The sequence below is a fragment of the Portunus trituberculatus genome, chromosome 46 (genome assembly GCF_017591435.1).
Source record: "Portunus trituberculatus isolate SZX2019 chromosome 46, ASM1759143v1, whole genome shotgun sequence".
NCBI lineage: Eukaryota > Metazoa > Arthropoda > Malacostraca > Decapoda > Portunidae > Portunus > Portunus trituberculatus.
The window spans coordinates 3,332,956-3,357,113 of NC_059300.1; the positions used below are offsets into that span (position 1 = coordinate 3,332,956).

A 24,158-nucleotide genomic window follows, 5' to 3' on the forward strand; every position below is an offset into this window, starting at 1 on the left:
CCTAAATGTTTAACTTCATAATTTTTACTTTCATTAAACCTTTCACTGTACTTTGATGCACTCTCGCTTTGTTTACTCTCAATGGAAGTTCAAGTCAAGGGTTAAACTTGTTATAATCGGTTCGCTTAATGAAGTTTCGCTTAACGAAGGTTTTTTTTTAGGAATGTAACCCCTTTGTTAAGCGGGGATTGCCTGTACTACCATCTGCTCGTTAAACGAACACCAAACTCGCTTCAACGAAATTTTATCCAGGTAATTTTTTCCAAGTTTGAAAGCCCCGCTGTATCACGCAAACCGACAGGCTTTTGAATACACCAGCACCTCTCGTGGACAAAACGCATATGGATAGTCTCTCTATTACCCTGTGGTCTTTTGAATTTGGATTCCTTAGTAAAGACCTCCTGAAATTTACTATTTAACAGTTCTGCCATATTTTTTGGGTCTTCAACCATCCTGTTCTCTCCTTTTAACCTTTCTATTGTTTCTTTTTACCTTATTTTTCCATTTATGAATCTGTAGAACAATTTCGGTTGCTCCTTACATTTTTCGACAATGTCCTTTTCATAGTTCCTTTCTTCTTCCTTTCTCACATTAGCATATTCATTTCTTGCTGTTTTGAAGTTTTCTTTATTTTCTGGATTTCTATTTCTCCTCCACCTTTTCCATGCTCCATCTCTTTTCTCCTTTGCCCTAGCACACCTTGCATTAAACCAATCTTTCTTTCCTTCTTCTTTAGGTCTATATTTCGGGACATATTCCCTGACTCCTGTTTTGTATATTTCCAAAAATAAGTTATATTTCTCTTGAACCGTTTGAGTTTTTCATCTCTCAGTTTACGTTTTTAAAATAGCTCTTGAGGTTCTCAATATCAGCCTTTCTATAATTTAATCGGTCTCCTTTGTATGATTCATCTCTATCTTCCTTTCCTCTTCTATATCCATTTCTAATATTACATGGTCACTCTTTCCCAATGGGCACTTATATCTTATATCATCGTTCATTTGTATATCCCTTGTAAAAACTAGGTCCAATCTTGCCGGCTCATCGTTTCCTCTGAATCTTGTGTTTTCCTTTACTCTTTGGACCATCATATTATCTATCATTAGGTTCAGGAATCTATCTCCCCAGGCTTCTTCCCCCATACCACTTTCATAATTTTCCCAGTCCACCTCCTTACAGTTGAAATCTCCTACTAATATCACTTTTCTCCTTTCTTTAATGATTCTTGTAAGACTCCTTATTGTGTCATCTATCATGTCTTTATATTCTTGATTGGTCCATGAATTTGTTTTTGGTGGCACATATGTTCCAATGATTGTTAACTCCTTTTTATTAATATGTATCTTAATATACAGTATTTCTGATTTTCCTTCCCCAAACTCCACTTGATTTACCACCATCTCTTTCCTTAATATCATCATGACTCCTCTTTTACCCACTCTGTCTCTCCTCCATATATTATACCTTTTATCTATGTCTATTTTTATTGCCTCATTTAACTTTGTTTCCACCAGGCATACAATATCTGGTTCTTCTTTCTTTATGTAATCTCTTAATTCTAATTTACTTGATAAAACCCCATCTATGTTGGTATACATCATTTTTAATCTCTTGTTCTTATCATTCTTAATTAAACTTGCTCCACTTTTCCTATTCCTTCTCTTTGATATGCCATTTCCTTATCCTGTCTCCTATAATTCTCCAAAAAAATGCCTTCTCCTCCTCTGACCTTTCATTATTTTTTTCCCTTGCTTCTGTCACCAGTTTGCTGTGTCTCTTCCTTTCCTCATCGTTTTTATTTTTCTTTATATATATATATATATATATATATATATATATATATATATATATATATATATATATATATATATATAGAAAAATAGAAACGAGGAGGAAAGGAAGATATATATATATATATATATATATATATATATATATATATATATATATATATATATATATATATATATATATATATCTTTGCAACCTTCTGTTTCTCTGAGTTTTGTTGTTCTGTATAGTATTTCTTCTGTTGCTGCTTGTGATTTTAGTAGTATCCTAATTGGTCTCACTGTTCCCTCTTTGATATGGTCCCATTCTGTGGATTTCTTTTACTTCCTCTTCTAAGTTCTGTCTATCCTCGTCATTTAGATTTTTTTGTAGGTCTTTTACTGATTTCATTTCCATTTTGTGTGTGTGTGTGTGTGTTACTTTGTATATACTGTTCTTAATGGGAGAGAGAGAGAGAGAGAGAGAGAGAGAGAGAGAGAGAGAGAGAGAGAGAGAGAGAGAGAGAGAGAGAGAGAGAGAGAGAGAGAGAGAGAGAGAGAGAGAGAGAGAGAGAGAGAGAGAGAGAAACAGGGTATGAGGAAGGGTAGGGTGATAGTATGAGAACTGTAGAAACAAGAAGGTAGTGGTGATGTGGAGGCAGACATGGAGTGGGGTTGAGAAAGGTGTGGCTTAATATAGGTATAGTACATCACGAGTTTTGGCCAACGATGTTTACCAATTGGTATCCCTTGAGTTGACATATTGCTCTAGGAGTCTAGGTAAAAGTAAGAGTAGAAAGAAAGAGGCCGTTTGTACTGTACGTCCGTGCGTGTGCGCGCGTGCGCTCGTGGGAGAAGGAAAACAGGGAGGAAGAGAGTGTATGAAAAGTAAGGTGGTAAAAAAAAACATTAAACTGAGAGGGTTAATGATGGAGTGAATGTTGAGATCCTTTGTCCTATGCCACATATAACCATAAAACATGAAAAGTGTTACAAATGTAACTTCTATATATATCAGTTACGAAATGCATGCACAAAAACGAGAGGTTATAACGTACCATTTTGTTAAGAGTGTTTGGGTTGAGCGCCTGCCAGTACTCGGGAGAGATGTAGCGTTTCTCCCAATCGCGGCGGTTGGCCTTCATCTGCCACATGTCGTTGTGCAGGTACTTGGTGGGGAAGAAGTCCGGGTCCACCAGGTGGCCGTACTCCTCCAGGTTAGTCACATACATGAACACACCCTGGCCATGAATGCAGGTTAGCTCTCCTCAATTTCCACCCACAACTATATCCACATATACTGTAAATTTGTTTCAATAATATTAATGTACTCAAGTGAGCATACAAAACTAGTGACAAGTTTTAACTAATATTCATATCTACTATAAATTCTCCATTCACTAATTCTAATGTATGTATTGTAATGAGCACTTATAAATCTTTGCTGATATGAAGTATGGTACGTATCTAAGTCCTGAAGAAAATATGAAGGGATAAGATTTCATACAAACTAAAAGTTCAAGGTAACAGATAAGGCTTCCCCTAAAAGAGAATGAACCAAGAATCATAAGGAGGGCTAGAAGACGGGCAGTGTGAACACACCTTGTCTCTCATGTTGGCGGCCATGGCCATGTCAGCGTCCAGCAGCCTGTGGATATAGTTGGGGCGTGTCTCTGCATTCCGTAGCACGGTGCCCTGGATGAGGTACACCCCGGTGATGTACGGCACATTCCAGATTCCTCTGCAAACATAGAGAACAGGTAGAATACACTGCCAGAAAACTAATTCCTCTACATGCGTCATATGTAGATAAAAGAAACACTGCAGCAATACTAATGGATTAATGTAATTTGAAGAAGCATTAATATATATCGTACATGTAGTCTGTAGAACAAGTAATGGGGTGAACATTCACACTACAACACGTGGATACTAGTTCCTCTAATTGCAACATATGTACTATCAAAGGAATGCTAGAGGAATGCAGGTAGATTGTTGTAATTCACTATAAAACTAGTAATGAAGATGAACATTCATTATACATTTGGAGACTCATTCCTCTGAGTGCAGATCAAAGAAGGCTAGAGGAATGTTGCTGGATCAGTCTAATTCCTAGGAACATTAACATGTAATCTGAAACAGAAATAAATAAAAACTACATTTACGGTAAACCAATTTATAAAATCAATGAATATAGCATCAAGTAATTTTTGACCTTAAATAAGACTTTTAGCAAGAGATGGAATAGGGGAAAAAAAATATAGCTCACTATGTACTGAGTTTCCAGCGACTCTTAATAAAAAAAAAAAAAAAAAAAAAAATCAAAATTTAAAAAGGCATCTAACATTATATACACCAGATTAATCTTGGTTCCGCTCTGAACTGCTTGGTGGTTCTTTAAAGAGAGAGAGAGAGAGAGAGAGAGAGAGAGAGAGAGAGAGAGAGAGAGAGAGAGAGAGAGAGAGAGAGAGAGAGACTCCCCAGAAGTGTAACAGCTATGGTGGTCGTGTTGTCAACACGTGGTGGACTGCAAGGAGGCGGGGCGGCGGCCACAGTGGACAACTACAACTAATATTTCTACATAATAATACTTTTCTTGGCTACAAGGCAGTGGCGGCGCTTCTTTGGCTTTATGCTCCCTGTCATTCCCTCCGCCCATATCTCTCACTCCACTGCTCTCCCATTCCTCTTTCTAGAAAAGCTGACGGCGATTAATTATCTTTCTATGAACTGACGTGTGTGTGTGTGTGTGTTTGTTTGTTTGTTTGATCTGCTGCAGTCTCTGACGAGACAGCCAGACGTTACCCTACGGAACGAGCTCAGAGCTCATTATTTCCGATCTTCGGATAGGCCTGAGACCAGGCACACAACACACCGGGACAACAAGGTCACAACTCCGGTCCTCTGGCTTGTGAAGCCAGCGCTCTAACTACACACACACACACACACACACACCCGGTAGCTCTGTGGTTAGAGCGCTGGTTTCACAAGCCAGAGGACCGGGGTTCGATTCCCCGGCCGGGTGGAGATATTTGGGTGTGTCTCCTTTCACGTGTAGCCCCTGTTCACCTAGCAGTGAGTAGGTACGGGATATAAATCGAGGAGTTGTGACCTTGTTGTCCCGGTGTGTGGTGTGTGCCTAGCTCGTTCCGTAGGGTAACGTCTGGCTGTCTCGTCAGAGACTGCAGTAGATCAAACAGTGAAACACACACACACACACACACACACACACACACACACACGCACACAGAAAAACAACAACAACAACAAAGTAGCCATCTATATAGGAGCTGTAGTGTAGATACGTTCTACAAATCACGCTTCAAATCACACACAGAGAAAATCACACACAGAGACTGATGACACTTGGGTACTGATAACACAAGAGTAGCAGTTTCCGGAAACAGGTTATCTCAGGGTCAGTATAGATAACATGCGGGTCGCAAGATAACACAGTATCGGGAAATGCAGCTAAGGAAAGGGACATCAGAACATACGCAGTGGTGTAATTGTACGTACATACATACATACTACGCAAAATAAATCAAGCCGCCTTCATACCCGCCAAAAAATTGCTGATGTGAGTAAGAATATGGTATAATGCGCGAGTGAAGACACGGGTATTCGTACCAAGAACACAGATCCATTCACTACTCAATTCTAATCCTCAGTTTCTTTTTAGCATTTTTATTTATTCATTTGTATCTTTCATGCATCAGTAAGATCAGTAAGATATATATATATATATATATATATATATATATATATATATATATATATATATATATATATATATATATATAGAGAGAGAGAGAGAGAGAGAGAGAGAGAGAGAGAGAGAGAGAGAGAGAGTCACTCAAATGTCGTTTCAACCATTTTTCTTACATTCTTATTCATCTTTATTATTCAATTTAATTATTTTTTCTTTTTATTGCCAGCAGTTAACTGATACACAACTACTTAACATCTACTTTACACTATCTACTACAGGCACGCCATAACTGTCATTTCACGTTTATTCCTGCCGCGCCTGTCATTAATGGAGTGGTAGTGGTGAAGTGGTTAGCGCCACTGGCTGCTGGGCCATCTCTCACTCCTTCCTGTCACCTGTCAGGGCAACCGACACCCAGCACAGCAGGGCAGCGCGTCCGCCGTCTCACTGCTCCAGTCTCCACTGTATTACAGGTTTATGTGTGATTGAAAAATGATATATAGATGAACTAGAGGCGTAATTTACTTTTCCAAACATCACTTACTGCATTACAAGTTTTCATGCTAATTAAAACAACAACTAACTGAAATACGGGGAAAATTTACGTTTCCAAATGATCATTTACTGCATTAATCGTTTATATTTGCCCTCCTACCAAAAAGAAACGAAAAGAAAAAGAAGAAAAAAAAAAAAAACCGTAACAACAACAATACGGATAAAATAAAAGTAGACTACTGTCCTACCTTTCATTTTCAGGATCAATATTTTATGTGAAATTGAAAAACGATATTTAGGTGAATTTTAGGTAAAATTTACTCTTAGTTATTACTTACTGAAAAAAAAAGTTAATGTGTGATTAAATAAACGAAATCTAGGTGAATAAAGGTAAATTTACTTTCTCAAATATTTCTCTTGTTAAATATACTTTCTCAAATATTATCTAAGTTAAACAAAACTAAATTTCATCTATAAAAGGGATTCAATGTTTCATAAGGACAATTTTTTAGGATAAAATATCTTGTACGGTAACTGCATATCGCTCAGTGGATGAACAACTCGCCATAGAGGTTCAATATATATATATATATATATATATATATATATATATATATATATATATATATATATATATATATATATATATATATATATATATATATATATATATATATATATATATATATATATATATATATATATATATATATATATATATATATATATATATATATATATATATATATATATATATATATATATATATATATATATATATATATATATATATATATATATATATGAGTGTCTTCACCCACTTTCTCACTGTCACAATGTTGCATCTCTTGCTACTTTCTATTGCTATTTTCATGCCAACTGCTCTTCTGATCTTGCTAACTGTTTACCTTCCCTCCAGTGGCTTCTCTGCACAAGACTTTATTTCTCTCACCTCTATTCCGACCACCTCTCTGACGGAAGAGTGAACTAACAATCATTCATCCCTTTCTCTGATAAACTCTGCCTCCTTCCGTTTTTCCATATATCTATAACCTGAACTAATTTAAGAGGAAGATTTCAAGACATTTATTCTATTCTTTTGGCCAACTCCATTGACCCTTTTCAAGGATTGGCATTTCAGTGGACCTTTTTGTTTAATTGCTTTTGTTGATCTCGGCAGATTTTCCTTTTATATATATATATATATATATATATATATATATATATATATATATATATATATATATATATATATATATATATATATATATATATATATATATATATATATATATATATATATATATATATATATAGTATAAACACTTGAGGCGCTGAATCAAGTGACCTTTCTCTCATCTCACAGCTGTATCTACGTGTGTGTGTGTGTGTGTGTGTGTGTGTGTGTGTGTGTGTGTGTGTGTGTGTGTGTGTGTGTGTGTAATTCACTGTTTGATCTGCTGCAGTCTCTGACGAGACAGCCAGACGTTACCCTACGGAACGAGCTCAGAGCTCATTATTTCCGATCTTCGGATAGGCCTGAGACCAGGCACACACCACACACCGGGACAACAAGGTCACAACTCCTCGATTTACATTCCGTACCTACTCACTGCTAGGTGAACAGGGGCTACACGTGAAAGGAGACACACCCAAATATCTCCACCCGGCCGGGGAATCGAACCCCGGTCCTCTGGCTTGTGAAGCCAGCGCTCTAACCACTGAGCTACCGGGCCGTGTGTGTGTGTGTGTGTGTGTGTGTGTGTGTGTGTGTGTGTGTGTGTGTGTGTGTGTGTGTGTGTGTGTATTTTATCTGTCTTCACCCTGCAAAACACGTAGAAATGCAAAGAGGTCGTTAGTGAACCGTCAATTTCTGTCTTTAGGAAATCACAACACTCAGGTGAGGTACTGGTAATGTGAAGGCAAGCCAATGTTGTACCCATCTTTAAGAAAGGAGATAAAACCCTAACATCTAATTATAGATCTGTCAGCTTAACTTAAATTGTAGGTAAATTAATGGGGTCAGCAATAGCTAGGAACATCAGATAGCATTTAGATAAGCAGTGGAACCATGCGTGCTTTGGGGTCCGAGGGGTCTCCAAGCGCACGGGTTCGAATCTTGTCCACGGTCCGAGTGTAGGTTGGGGTTCCTCACTCGGGACAACGGGCTCCTAGCGGGTGGGGTTTGAGATAGGAGGTACCCCAAAAAGTATCTCCTTTAGCCCATAAATTCCCGTGAAAAGCCCACATGGTATATATATATATATATATATATATATATATATATATATATATATATATATATATATATATATATATATATATATATATATATACATATATATATATATATATATATATATATATATATATATATATATATATATATATATATATATATATATATATATATATATAGAGAGAGAGAGAGAGAGAGAGAGAGAGAGAGAGAGAGAGAGAGAGAGAGAGAGAGAGAGAGAGAGAGAGAGAGAGAGAGAGAGAGAGAGAGAGAGAGAGAGAGAGAGAGAGAGAGAGAGAGAGAACTCACAACATGGCTTTACGAAAGTAAAGTCTTGCCTTATAAACTTGATGAGTTTTTATAGTAAAGTTTACAAGGCGGCAGAAAATGGAGATAATTAAGACATCCTATACCCAGATTTTAGTAAAGCAATTGATAAGTTGCCACATCAGAGCCTCTTGAAAAGAGTTATGGTGCAAGGGATAGACGGTAAAACCTTTGGTGGGATAAGGTCGTGGCTGAGCTACGGTTGTACTAAACGGCTCTAATTCCGAATGGGGTCATGTAATTAATGGGGTGCCACAGGCATCAGCTTTACAGACGTTGCTAATTTTTATACATATTAATGATTTGGATAGTGGAATTAGTAGTAATATCAGTATATTTGCAGATAACATGAAGATAGAAAGATTAATCAATTCGGATGCCATCGCTTTACAGGCAAATTTGGATAGGATGAAAGAATGCACAAATAGATAGCAAATGCAGTTTAACATTAACAGATGTAAAGTACTTAGCGTAGGTAGAGGAAATACACGCACACACACTAGGTACGTAAGTAATAGGCGACGAGGATCTGGTAGATTTATGAGTTATAATTAGTCCTGATTTTGATCTGAGAAAACAATGCATAAAGGCTAGAAGTAAGGCATATACATATATATATATATATATATATATATATATATATATATATATATATATATATATATATATACACACACACACACTAGTCATTTTTAGGAGTGTTAAAAGCAGAAGTCCTGAGGTAATATCAAAGTTATATTTGGCGCTGGTCAGACCGCATCTAGTTTATGCTGCCCAGTTCTGGTCACCATATTATATAAAAGTGCCAAGGAGAATGACTAAAAGGGTACAGGGGATGAGGGATATGATATTCCCTACGAAGCGAGATTGAAGCTGATAAACTTGCATTCCTTAGAGAGATGTAGGTTAAGAGGCGATCTGACTGAAGTATTTGAGTGGTATATGGGTGGACATAGCAAAGTTCTTAGGATCAGTAGCCAGGATAGAACCAGAAGTAATGGGCTCAAACTTGACAAATTTAGGTTTAGGAAAGAGATGGTAAGGAACTGGTTCTCAAATAGAGTGATTGATGAATGGAACGGACTCAATCACATTTTTATTGGTAAGACAATAGGGAACTTTAAGATTAAACAAATATATGGATGTGGATGATGAGTGGATATACGGTATGCTCATACAGGGAATGCCACGTGTGAGCCTGATGGCCTCTTGCAGCTTCCCTCATTTTCTTATGTTCTTACGTACATACGTATGTATGCATGTATGTATGTCTTTTTATGAAAAAAATCACAAATCGGAAAATTCGAAGATAAAAGAGAGAGAGAGAGAGAGAGAGAGAGAGAGAGAGAGAGAGAGAGAGAGAGAGAGAGAGAGAGAGAGAGAGAGAGAGAGAGAGAGAGAGAGAGAGAGAGAGAAACGCATTTACCAAGAAAAGTTAAACGAGATAAAAACAAAACAAAAACAAAACCATCGCTAAAGTTAAACACCAAAGAAAGCAAACAGTTAAGCACCAAAAGAAAACACCTCAACACCAAACATCCTTCTCCTCCTCCGGCAGCAAAGTCTGACGAAGGCGAAGGGAAGGAAAGCAAGCATTCAATCTAATCGACACAACCGTCACCATACGCTGTAGGAAATTGCGCAGCTGTGGTTTTGTCTCATGTTTGCGAAGCTCTTCCTGTCACAGCGACACTCGTGATTGGCAGGAAGGTAGGGAAATTGACAGGGGGCAGGGGAGAGGAGGAGGGTAATGAGGACAGGCTGACATGTTGACAAGGGCAGGATACCGGAGTGGAGTGAGGCAGGCAGGGCAGGGGTTGGGGGTTTGGGACTGTGACAGATTCATAGATGGGTCTGAGGAGGCCTGCATGGTGGCAGGTGAGGGAGGTGAAGAAGAGTAAGATGTAAAGAAAAATAATAATTACAACTTTTGCCAGAGGAAATAAGACATGAGCGACGGATGAAAGTGAAGAGAAAGCAAAAGAGAAGTAGGAACTGGTAAGTGTCGGCCAGGTTAGGGGCGGCGAGCAGCAGAAGGGTTGGAGCGATGGGAGTCAGCAGGTGGAGGTGAGGGAGGGCGGGCCAGGTAGAGGCGCGAGGGGAGGAGGAAGTGGAGGGGCGGAGCTGTCTGCGAGGTATATGAGGCGAGGCTGGGAGGCCGCACCTCCCAGTTTGTCCTCATCCCTGCCGTGGCCACACCACCGCCACACCACTACCTCCACGCCACATACCACTGCCGCTGCCAGGTAGGACAGTGAGCAGCACGCGCCGGCACGTCACCACACGTGCAATCAACACTCGCCAAGGTGCATCACCAACACTACTTTCTTAAGTGCGATACTTTAAAACGTGAACAGGAAAACTTTATAGCATCTAATTATGTAAACAGAAATACTGTTTAATTAAGAAAACTTTTGAGGAGGGAGCGGAAGTAGAGGGATGGAGGGGCAGCGTGGTGTGACCCAACGCACGTGTTGCTGTGACGCTCGGGACGCAACACTGGGAGGCGCGACCACACCTCACGCCTTTAGGCTTCGTGACGTGGAAACTTGCCTTCACTGACCACAACCAACATCCGTGCGAGCACGCACTCACGCACACACGCACGCACGCACACACACACACACACACACACACACACACACACACACACATATATATATATATATATATATATATATATATATATATATATATATATATATATATATATATATATATATATATGTGTGTGTGTGTGTGTGTGTGTGTGTGTGTGTGTACACACACACACACACACACACACACACACACACACACACACACACACACACACACACACACACACACACACACACACAGTCGAGGCATGTGGGGTGACAAGGGTAGCTGTTGCACTCTGGACCACGAATCACAGCAAATATCTAAGTGAGAAAGGACAGCCACGGCAATGCCATACATAGTGATACGTAAGCATTCCCACTGTTACGCCTTGCATGTCACTGGGGAGGTAGGGTCATGTGGTGAAGTGTGTGTGTGTGTGTGTGTGTGTGTGTGTGTGTGTGTGTGTGTGTGTGTGTGTGTGTGTGTGTGTGTGTGTGTGTGGTGTGTGTGTGTGGTGTGTGTGTGTGTTTGTGCGCGCGCGCTAAACACCAGGCGGAAACAGGTCAGGACAAATCAGGACAAGAAGTGGAGAAAAGGATGGATAGAGTGAAGGGGCAATGGGTAGTGACAGTGGGCGGGAGGGCGGGAGGGAAAGGGGCGGGCGCAGGTGGTACTCCAGAGGGTCGCTGTCGGAGTCAAGTGTCAGGTGGTGTCATGTTCTCCACTAGGCGCCTCTTAATCAGCCACCTGGCGGGCTGTCAGGTGCCTCCAGCTGCACCAATTCTTTCTTTACAGTCATGGTGGCAGAGGTCATGCTTACCGATACATATTAGTGTTATTTATTGTTACTTAAATTTTCAATCACCGTGGTGTTATGTTAAAGCAAGTGACACACTGGCGCCTCCTCTAAGAACCAACACTGTATTCCCTTGCACGCAGTGTTTCAAGATTCACCAAGATCACTCTCAAGGCACCGCACCGCTGCCTCAAGGTAAGTGGACGGTGTAGTACTCCATTGCGGGACACTCCTGGAAAGGCTCAGCTCCTTGGGCCACAAGATAAAACACAGACTGGCTTGATATTAATATGGCAAGTACAACTCACTGGAGACCTTGAGGAGCTGGGAACGTTCACAGAAATATTTCACTGTCATTCCTCACATTGCCACTTTCAAATCTTTGCTGGAGGCTGGGCGCCATGGAGGCAAAGTCAAAGGTTCGTTTTTAATTATCTAATTTGATTCACTTGAAAAAAAAAAAATTATATATATATATATATATATATATATATATATATATATATATATATATATATATATATATATATATATACACACACACACACACACACACACACACACACACACACACACACACACACACACACACGAGTATTTTTTTTTTCTACCAAACTAGCGGTGCGTTTTGAAGCGCGGTAAGTGGTTTGATTTCCATGCGTCAAAAGCAACTCCAGCTTGTGAAAAATAATTTTTATTCTCAAGCCAAATTATGTAAAACGAGACGCCGGAATCAAATTTAGAATGATAGTGATCTAGTCTGACAACTATCAATAGGCATTACGTCATACAAGTTTAAATTTGTTACCAAAAGCATATACTGTGTACACAGCATCTGCTGCAGTGAAGTATATTAAGAACATTAACGTTTACAGTGAAGTAAAACAAAACCGTTGACAATGATGAGTCGTGTGCACTGCCGACTGGCGTGAAGTATATTTATTGGTATTTGTTACGACGCACGGAAGTAGATTAAACAACTCGTGTTGGTATTAAAACGTAAAAAATTCTTGAACAAACTGGACTTTGATCGACGCCCGTTTTATGGTTAATGACTTGGGGGAGATATCCATGCTGATGGGAGACTAATCTTTGCTCCTGCCGAAATACCATATATTAATAAAAGCATTCTCTCTCTCTCTCTCTCTCTCTCTCTCTCTCTCTCTCTCTCTCTCTCTCTCTCTCTCTCTCTCTCTCTGTCTTACCGTTCACGTTTTCAAATTCACAAGCGATTTCACCGAAATATGTTGTCCTGTTCCACTATACTAAAGACCGTACCGTGCCTCACAGCTATGAACGCGACAACTACCCTCATAACACAAGGGGACAGTCACAGCCTGTTCTCTAGACAACTCTCTTCCTTCACACACACACACACACACACAAAAAAAAAAAAAAAAAAAAAAAAAAAAAAAAAAAAAACTGATGTCTTCTATACCAGCCTATATCCTTTCCTTTTCACTTGTTTAGGGAGCGGCACCTCAGTGGGTCTTTCTGTATCACAGTTTTTATTGTCCTTGGCAGGTTTCCCTTCTTACATAAAAAAAGACTCAAACATAACAATCCATCCGTACACAGTGTTTCCTTTCCGAAGCTCTCTCAAGGCCACCATCATCTGCTTCGCTTCTGTCCTGCTTAACAACCACAACAATTATCTATATGTACATACAGTCTTTTTCCGAGGCTCTCTAGGTTCCTCAAACATCTGCTTCGTCTTCCATCCTCCATCCTAGCCATAATCCACTATAATTTCCAACAAATATGATTAACTATCTCCACATCTCTACAGATCTCAGACGCTTATTATTCCTCTCTACATTTTCTTTTCTGGATCTTTCTATATCTCACATCGTCGAACACTGCACGCTTTCAATCCACGTTTCTATTTTATTATCATCTTTAACTTGTCTTTCTTCCCATCCTGCGATACTTCCGGTCGTCAAAGGTACATAGATGCTTGGGTCAGCTGTTACCACCTAACCTCTCCCTCCCCTCTGCTCCACCGTGCATCAATACCCATCACGTCCAGATATCGAACATCGCTATCTGCTCCAGAGTTTCACCATTCACGATTACCTTAGCACCTCATAGCGCCTCCGCCACTGCGCCTCGTCACTTGTTTTTACACACCATCCAATATTCTGGAACTAAATGTTGTAGTGTGTCTCAGTTATGTAACAAGAACATTATCAATTACAATCAGTAAGACAACGCTACATAATATATGTAATTTTTTTTTTTTTTTTTTTTTTTTTACGGTAAGGTCTATAGAGCCTGTAGGCACACTTGAAGAGTGTATGGGAAGCGCTGTTCAGCTTCCGCCCATTAGTGGCGCAGGCAATTTTATTTATAGTGGTACCCATATTAGGGCCCATATCACCGCCCAAGCTCATCTTGAGTGTAACCACCTAGAACCTGGGTATCATGGTGATATGTAGGTAACTTTAAACCACTCGACAAATGGCAAAGTGTTTTAAGGCTGTACGTGGTGGGATTCGAACCTACGCGTGGACGTCTGCCCGATCCCACGCTCACCACCTTATCCACTATGCCACCGCCTCCCATCACTGTCGTGATGCCTTCAATCAATGAATTAATCGAAAACTTGACTGGTGGACTGACACACCTTTTCTCCTGTTTTCTTCCTAAGTGCTATTTTAAGAGCTTTTTTCTTTATATTTTTCAATAGTTTTCGCACACAGCCTGTCTCTGCCGTGTGAAAAGAAATTAAAAAACATAAATAATAATAATAATAATAATAAAAAAAAAAAAAAAAAAAAAAAAAAACGTGATCACAGCAAGCAGTAAAACACCATCGGTAGGGGACGACAGGACGAGGCAGCACCACCTGCCAGGCTGTCATGCCTTCCACCAGAGATCCCATCCGCCGTTCCCTTACACACACACACACACACACACACACACACACACACACACGGCCCGGTAGCTCAGTGGTTAGAGCGCTGGCTTCACAAGCCAGAGGACCGGGGTTCGATTCCCCGGCCGGGTGGAGATATTTGGGTGTGTCTCCTTTCACGTGTAGCCCCTGTTCACCTAGCAGTGAGTAGGTACGGGATGTAAATCGAGGAATTGTGACCTTGTTGTCCCGGTGTGTGGTGTGTGCCTGGTCTCAGACCTATCCCAAGATCGGAAATAATGAGCTCTGAGCTCGTTCCGTAGGGTAACGTCTGGCTGTCTCGTCATAGACTGCAGCAGATCAAACAGTGAATTACACAAACACACACACACACACACACACACACACACACACACTCTCTCTCTCTCTCATCCGCCACTCTACACCTCCCTCCCTCCCACTCAACATTCTTACGTGGTTCTGTTTCGGCACCTCAGCGGACATATTCACGCCGAGAAGCGATTTTCAATCCAATTTTGAAAGAAGTGGAGTCCGGAGATGACGCTAACGGCGGTGTAATGGCCTCCCAAAGCCCCTTCAGCGGCGGTGAGACACGAGCTAGATTGGCCCGGCTCTCCTCTTCCATTCCTCCCCCCCCTCTCTCTACATGACAGACAGGCAGACAGACAGCCTTCCTTTCCTACCCTCTACGTCTCTAGTACCTCTTTCACTTCATGGCAGACAGACAGACAGACAACCAGACAGCTTTCCCTTCTGTAGCGTTTCTTTCCTTCATGTTCTGTACTTCTATACTCGTAACGTCTCTCCTCCTTCCTTCTTTACTCAAACGACAGACTATTCTTTTTCCCCATCTCCCTCCTCTCTTTCTCTCTGAATCTCGTTTTCTTTCCTCCCTTCTCATATTCTGTGCTTCTATAATCTCTCTCTCTCTCTCTTTCTCTCTCTCTCTCTCTCTCTCTCTCTCTCTCTCTCTCTCTCTCTCTCTCTCTCTCTCTCTCTCTCTCAATCCACAATAGATATATAGACAAACATTTCTTCTATATCTCTCCATTCATTCCTTCTGTATGTTTCGTTTTCTTCACTTCCTTCATGACATTCTGTGCTTCTCTATTCGTACCTTTTCTCCTTTCTTTTCATCCCTCTTTCGTCTCGCGTTTTCTTTCTCGCCTACACAATATTCTTCCATACTTCTATACCATCCCTTTCCTTCTCCCTCACTAACCATTTTCCTTCTTTACCTTCACGATATCCAAGAATCCTTTTAAGATATTCCATGCCTTTCCTCCTCTTCTTGTTTTCTCTCCCTCCCAATGCCTCTGCTCCCTTTGCAACTGACTTCATCTTTCTCATATTCTATTTCTATGCTTCTAGTTTTTCTTACATTTGTTTAGCTTGATGAGTAAGTTTTATTTTCTACGTAGTTCTGAGGAGTTTTTCGTTTCCTCTTCTTTATCTAATTTAGTTTCGGAATTCTTTCTTATTTTTTAATACTGTGCGTCTTTAATACATGTTTTTATGATATTATAATTTCTAGCCCTCGTCACTGTCTTTCTTTCTCTCATGATACATACTTTCGTCATTCTAACACACACACACACACACACACACACACACACACACACACACACACACACACACACACACACACACACACACACTCTGGAAATAATACACGGAACAGCAATAAGTCATCCAAGTTTAGCAGTTTTAATATATTGCAACAGAGAAAAAGATAAATAATGATAAAATAAGAAAAAAATAATGAAAATACAACAAATCAAATAAAGTACAGTAAAATAAGGATGAACGTATAAATGAACAAATGAAAAAAATAACAGCAGTTGCAAATAGAGTAAAACAACTTCAGAGGAAACACGAGAAAGAGTAAACACGACACCCACATAGTCTGATCAACCAATAAACACGATGAGGGAAGAAGGGAGGCGGAGAAGACCTGACCGTGCCGTGCCACTGAGAGAGGAAGGAGACTTGGTGGGTCTTATGGAGAGAGGAACAAACTGAGGAGGACCCGATGCCTGAGTGATGTGAACGGAGTCGAGTTTCCCGCGAAGACAAGTAGAGATATGGATGTAACTCGAGCGAGGAAAGGTATATGTGTATATATATATATATATATATATATATATATATATATATATATATATATATATATATATATATATATATATATATATATATAAAGGCAGAGCAGGCATACATATAAACAAGTAAGAAGCAAGTGCAGTTAGGGATAATTTTTTTTTTTTTTTTTTTTTTTTTTTTTTTATGGAAGTCTGGTTTTGCTTGAATATAAAAACACAACAGTGCAAGCATAGTTCAAGCTTTGTACAGTACTAGTATGCGCGCGTACACACACGCTCGGCTCACAACCGAAAAGGCTCGGGTTCAAATCCCAGGCGCGGCGAGGCAAATAGGCAAGCCTCTTAATGTGTAGCTCCTGTTTACCTAGCAACAAGTAGGTACGGGATGTAACTGGGGGGGGTTGTGGCCTCGCTTTCCCGGTGTGTGGAGTGTGCTGTGGTCTCAGTCTTACCCGAAGATCAGTCTATGAGCTCTGAGCTCGCTTCGTAATGGGGAAGGCTGGCTGGGTGAATTACACACACACACACACACACACACACACACACACACACACACACACACACACACACACACACACACACACACCTATTACAAAACCGCCGCCATCACCATCTTATCCACTTCCTTTTCCTGCTCCATCCCCTCCTCCTCCTCCACAAGAATCTGTCATCACTCCCTTTGTTCCCCGCAATCAGCGTCCTTCAGCAGGCAGGGAGGAAAGGGTTAAAGTGGATGTGCCGCAGGACTGTACTTCTGTCTTCTTCACACAGCGGCGGCTCCTCATGCAGACCCCGCCTGTCGCCGCCTCATTGGTTCCTTGCGCCGGGTGGGAGTCAGAGCGGGACGTGGCACGAAGCTCTCTTGCGTCTTTACCGAGTTATGGAGGGCAAGTGAGGATGTCCATATGATTACGATAAATTCTAACTGACAAAGTGATTTGACGTTGATATATGAAGAGTTAACTAAAGGATAAAGAAGAAAAAAACAACTTATTCGTAGATTACGTAAAATAAGACCTTTCTCTCCCTCAAGTTGCAGCTACTCTTCCTCTAACATCATCACACTGACTTGAAGTATTAAAAGAACGAAATAAATAGAGAAAAGCTCATCTTTACAAATAATACGTACATTAAACTTTTCTCTGCTTTTATGATGTTGTTACTCTGTTTCTTTTCTCCGGTATGAACGCAGGATTGAATTATGTAGATGCTTTAATATTCTTCTCCTTGTCTATCTTCGCTGCATTCACAAACATTCCTCTTCCCTTCAGCTTAACGTAGAGCAGTGCAGCCAAATCACACATGCAGGAAATGAGGGAAGATGTAAGTCTGCTGCTGTTTGAAAGTCCTCGTGGTAATGTCTTCCGCACATCCATACACATTTCTCTTCCCTTCATTTAACGTCAAGTATACAGTAGTGCAGCCAAATAAAACAGTCTGGTAGGGACGCAACATAAAAATCCACTATTTGAAATCCCTTTTAGTAAACACTTGTAATCGTAACCCGACGGTACTTGACCTTAACTAGAGTTCACAAAGGTCAGTGTTTCCCTTTCCTAGAGTTCTTGAAGCTCAGAGATGAATACTTTACAATGTTTACTTCCATTCACTGTACCGCGCACTCCTTGAATAACACACCCAAGTTATTAATTTCCAGCGTTTTTCTTTTCTTCCCCTTCCTCGCATATGGAGCTAATCTGACGCCGAGGTTTGAAAGGGAAAGATGAGAAGTAACCGTGAAACACGAGTGACGAGGTAAAGTAGGAAGAAATGGAGGAAGGAGGAAGGGAGAAAAGTAGGGAAGACAAAAAAAAAAAAAAAAAAAAAAAAAAAAAGGTAAATGTTCTTTTGTCGAGAGGGTTGTGAAGCAGATGGGAATGATTTACGCAATGGGAATGGAATGGGGAAATGCACTGTATTGGGTGGTGGTGGTGGTGGTGGTGGTGGTGGTGATGTAATTGGCATAAAAAACAGAAGGTAAGATTTATTTATTTTTCCTATATTTATCCATTCAAGGATTGACTGACTGGCTGCCTGACCGACTGATAGACTGACTGGTTTATATAAGGATATATGACTGATTTAGTGAGTGAGTGAGTAGCTTTGGGCGATAGACATAACTGACTGGTTAACTGATGGACTGAAGGTGAGACTAAATTACTGATTAGCTGAATGAATGTAGGAATGACTGACTGGATGGCTAATCTCAGTAATCATTTGACGAGACAGATGAATTTAACAGATTATAATTCAGTGGCTAACTGAATGAAATAACAACATATAACTCGGAGACAAATAAATAAATAAATAAATAAATAAATAAATAAATATATAAATAAAATAGAACAAATAAAAATACGACACTGCAATACCTAAATAATAACACCATCATAATTTGACACCAAAGAAACACACACACACACACACACACACACACACACACACACACACACACACACACAACATTCCATCATCATAAACAAACACACACATAAACACAAACACGTACTGAACGAGTTGACTTACGCCACTCCAATTAGCGCAGTGACCTTCTCTGTATACGGGCGCCATTGTTCACAGGGCCGCACTACCTTGGTGGAGGAGGGGGAGTGGGGAGGTGGGAAGGTAAGTAGGGGTAGGAGGGGAGGGGGGGTAAGGGTTAAGCACAAGGCGTGGCGCAGGTGAACGGGTCGCTCCCTATTCAATAAAGGTCACCGTTTTCTTTAAGGTAACAGTCCTGTGTCTCATTGGCTCCCCACCTCCCCCCGGCACACACTCCGTTACATGCTCACTGACACTGATCGGTGCTTTACTGTTCAGTCATCTACGGACAGCTTCTTATTTATTCGTTTTGAGCAGTCTTTTAAAATGGATTAGTAACCTTGAACTTAACCTCTATTTTTTGTTATTTCTTTCCTCCTTTCTTTTCTTCTCTTCCTTTAATTTTTCTATGTGATGCAAACATTTTTCACGTACTTCTAAGTTTAATGAAGGATGACCACACCAGTAAACTTATTAACTTGAGTGAAAAGACTTATTTTTCATTTATTTTGAACAGCATTTACTAAGAAAAAATCAAACCCTATTTTCTGTTCTTACTTTCCTCTTTTCTTTTCTTCTTTTGATTCTTTCTGTTCATGCAAACACTTTTCACAGTACTCCTAAGTTTAATGAAGGATGAACACATCAGCAAACGTAGAAGAGTAAAGTAAAATAGCAAGTTTCGCCTAATCCTCCCCAAACACTGTTTAACTTCAACAGTATCTCTGATGAAAGAAGACCCGAACCTTTGTGGAACATTATACAAATTTGCCGGGTCGTCTCATCCCCTCCCGCACCTTCCTCAATGTAGCTCCACGCACTTCACACTCACAAACGAAACTGCCATCCATATCAGACCCTTTCGCAAATATCTTCTAAATAAACATCTGAATCTATATTTCGGCACAGCTTGTTTGATAGTGTCCCCTAATTCATGGAGTAACTACGCGACTGTAATACGAATGAAAAAGCCACTTACTGATGGGAAGGTAGAGATAACAGACGCAATAAGGTAGGATGGCAGTGGTTTAGATAAGAGGGGTCGCTCATATACGTGGAAGATATTTTAGATACTTCAAATCATGTGTATTTTAATGGATACTTCGTTAATTCTCTCTCTCTCTCTCTCTCTCTCTCTCTGTATATAAAAAAAGCAACGTCATTATCTAAAGACTCGCGAACATTTTTTTTTCTATGCAACCGCCTGTCACAGCCAACTGATACCGTGCATGAGTGTGTGTGTGTGTGTGTGTGTGTGTGTGTGTGTGTGTGTGTGTGTGTGTGTGTGTGTGTGTGTGTGTAAATGCATCCCGCCGCCAGATCATCAAACCTTCCTCCTCTCTGTGTGCGGCAAGCCGGTGTAGTCACGTCATTAGAGCGGCTCTGAAGTTTGCGTTTATCCCATTAGCTGCCTCGGCGGCGGGTCTGCAAGGGCGAAGCGAACCCCTTCAGCGCACCGGAAGGGAATGGCGGGCTAACGGACGAAACAGACATGGGAAATGAAGGAAAGGGGAAAGAAAAAAAAATACTGAGGAAGGAGGAAGATATTCGGTAAGAGGCAAGAGGAGGGAAAGGAAGGGTAAGGGAAAAAGTTTTGAGGAAGGAGGTAAGAGAGGGAGGAAGGAATGGAAAGGAAAGAGAGCGAAAAAAAAGTAAATAGTGACCCGAGGGAAGAAAAAGGAGGAAGAAGGAATAAGAGGGAGGAAAGAGGAAGGAAAAAGACACCAAGAAGGGTCAGGATAGGAAAAATGATGACGGTAAAGACATTTAAGATATTAAAAAGGAAAAGAATGATCACGAGAGAGAGAGAGAGAGAGAGAGAGAGAGAGAGAGAGAGAGAGAGAGAGAGAGAGAGAGAGAGAGAGAGAGAGAGAGAGAGAGAGAGAGAGAGAGAGAGAGAGAGAGAGAGAGAGAGAGAATGACACACTAAAAGAAGGTTAGACAGACAGTTTCTCTCTCCTCTCCCCACACACACACACACACACACACACACACACACACACACACACACACACGGGAAAAATGAGAAAAATAAGAGGAAATGAGTGAAGTGAAGGGAATAAGGGAAGGAAGGAAGAGAGGAGGAAGAGAAGGAAGAGGAGAGGGGGAGGGGGGAGGGAGAGAGGGAAGAGGGGAGGGCGAGGCCTGATGGACTCACGAGGGGACGTAATGCAATCCCCTCGAGGCCGCCAATCTCCAAACACAAAACAAAACAAGAGCAAACAAAGAAACAAAAGAAGGAAAAAAAGGATAAATAAAAAGATGGACAAAAGTCATCACCATCATCGAGAAAAGATAATATGAAGAGGGTCAGAGAGAGAGAGAGAGAGAGAGAGAGAGAGAGAGAGAGAGAGAGAGAGAGAGAGAGAGAGAGAGAGAGAGAGAGAGAGAGAGAGAAAGAGACCTACACACCCATTGACTCACCTATCTATCCACACACCTACACACAACCAACATCCATTTATCTAATCATCCACTCACTCATCACTCAATCTTCCATCCACATCTCAGTCTATCCACCCAATCTATCTATCCACACATCAATTATCTACCCATTGACATATCCATCTATTTACTCACTCATCTATCCATCTATACACCTACCTACCTACTCATTCTCCTTCAAGCTACCTACTCACTCACCCATCCACACATCAACCTATCCATCTATAAATCATTCAGTCCAACAATTAAACTACCCACCCACTTCCACTCTCCGATGTATCCACCTAAAATTATTGAGTATGAGTACAAGTAAGAGAAAGAGCTCATATGTGCTCGGACCCAGATCTCTCTCTCTCTCTCTCTCTCTGGACTGATGTGCAAATAGGTGAGTGGAAGGATGGATGGGTGGGTGGGTGGGTAGAGAGATGTGTTAGTGGATGTATTTGTGGATGAATGAATGGTTGGGTGAATGAATTGGTGTGTGGGTGAACTGTTGTGTGGATTGACATCTGAATTGGTGGATAAATGAGTGAGTCGGTGGATCGCTGAGAGAGAGAGAGAGAGAGAGAGAGAGAGAGAGAGAGAGAGAGAGAGAGAGAGAGAGAGAGAGAGAGAGAGAGAGAGAGAGAGAGAGAGAGAGAGAGAGAGAGAGAGAATGAATCACTGCCAACACACGTGTGCTATTTACTTATTTAAATAGATCATACAATCAAAAGAAAATCACAAGTGTCCTCCACACACACACACACACACACACACACACACACACACACACGGAGGGATGTGGAAGGTGAATGGCTGTAGTAACTTATAGCGAACAGTAAAGTAGGAGAGGGAACGGAGGACAGTAAGGGAGGGAGGAGAGAGAGAGAGAGAGAGAGAGAGAGAGAGAGAGAGAGAGAGAGAGAGAGAGAGAGAGAGAGAGAGAGAGAGAGAGAGAGAGAGAGAGAGAGAGAGAGAGAGAGAGAGAATATGAGAGGGAAAGAGGGATGGAGGAGGAGAAAGGCAGACACACTGTGCAGTCGAGAGAGGAAGAAAGGAAAGGATACATAGAGTACAGAAGAGAAGGTGAGGGAGGGAGAGAAGGGAGAGGAGGTGGGGAGTGAAGGAGGCATCAGGGGATAAGCAAGCCTGTCTCAGTGTTGGTAATACCCCACCCACACACCCTCACCTTCCTTATAATGTGAGCTGCTTAATTGGTTCAGCGGTTCATGGCTAACCTCTCGAGCTTTAGTTCTGGTTCACACTCGCATAGAGAAGAAGAATGTGTTGGTAGTGATGGTGGTGGAAAGTTAAGCTATATTACGTTATACAGGTACCAAGTTAATTGGTAAAAATGTTACACCTTTTCTTACGGGAATTCAAACCTTATATTCTAAAGCCGAGACAGTAGTACACCAGTGAACCTTTGAACCTAAACTTGAACATTTTTGGATTCGAACCCTAGGATGTAGTAGTTAACTGGACAAAATATTTTACTTGTTCTTACTGGAAATCGAACCCTATATTCTAGAACCGAGATAATAGTACACCAATGAACCTAAATTTGAACCTGTTTAGATTCGAACCCTGCCATGCACTAGTTCGTTACCATGGGAAGCAGGACATAATAATACGAGTGAACCTTCGAACCTGAATTTGAACCTTTGCCAGAGGACTAACATTCGCATGAGATTTTACGTTAGGCTATTATAAAAAGAAAAACGGAAAAACGAAAATAAAATAAAAAGGGAGTCAACTTTAGCAACACTGGATCGCTGGTTCGTGGGGCTCGGTTCTTTCTGCTTCATCGCACCGCTACGCTTATCACACCACCACCACCACTACTACTACTACTACTACTACTACTACTACTACTACTACTACTGAGCACCGAACCATTTTATTTGACATTTATTTTCCCTTTCATGTTGTGTGTGTGTGTGTGTGTGTGTGTGTGTGTGTGTGTGTGTGTGTGTGTGTGTGTGTGTGTGTGTGTGTGTGTGTGTGTGTGTGTGTGTTTCGAAACCCTTATATTGCCGCTGTTTGTCGTTCGTTCCGTGGTCGCTCTTTCCATGAACTTTCACTCTCTCTCTCTCTATCCTTATATAAATGGTATACATACACATTGACTCATAGGAGTATATGTCTACAAGCATGTATATAACTAGTGTGTGTATGTATGTATGAATGTATGTGTGTATGCATGTTATTGTTTTCCCTTTGTGTTCTATTTTTCACGTCAATTTTTCTTTCTATGCAAGGATGATAGAAGAGAATCGAGGCCAGGAA

The 24,158-nt window shown here is 40.7% G+C and overlaps 2 protein-coding genes across 5 annotated transcripts in view; one reads left to right on the top strand and one right to left on the bottom strand.

Annotated features, from left to right (window-relative positions):
* LOC123519830 (procollagen-lysine,2-oxoglutarate 5-dioxygenase 1-like) overlaps positions 1–24,158 on the bottom strand; it is a 210,444-nt gene that overhangs the window by 21,259 nt on the left and 165,027 nt on the right. For both annotated transcript variants that reach the window (XM_045281357.1, XM_045281358.1), the window contains 2 exons: positions 3,372–3,510; positions 2,828–3,010 (listed from right to left, as the gene is read on the bottom strand). In XM_045281357.1, coding sequence (XP_045137292.1) covers positions 2,828–3,010; positions 3,372–3,510 — 322 coding nt within the window. The remainder of the gene's footprint in view (positions 1–2,827; positions 3,011–3,371; positions 3,511–24,158) is intronic.
* The window catches only part of LOC123519833 (immunoglobulin domain-containing protein oig-4-like), a 70,991-nt gene continuing 57,530 nt past the window's right edge, over positions 10,698–24,158 (top strand). Inside the window, exon 1 of one of the 3 annotated variants that reach the window (XM_045281360.1) lies at positions 10,698–10,848. The gene's annotated coding sequence lies outside the window, so the exon portion shown is untranslated. Of the gene's footprint in view, positions 10,849–12,092; positions 12,117–24,158 lie in introns of those variants that run through there. The other 2 variants (XM_045281361.1, XM_045281362.1) reach the window with 2 other exon arrangements.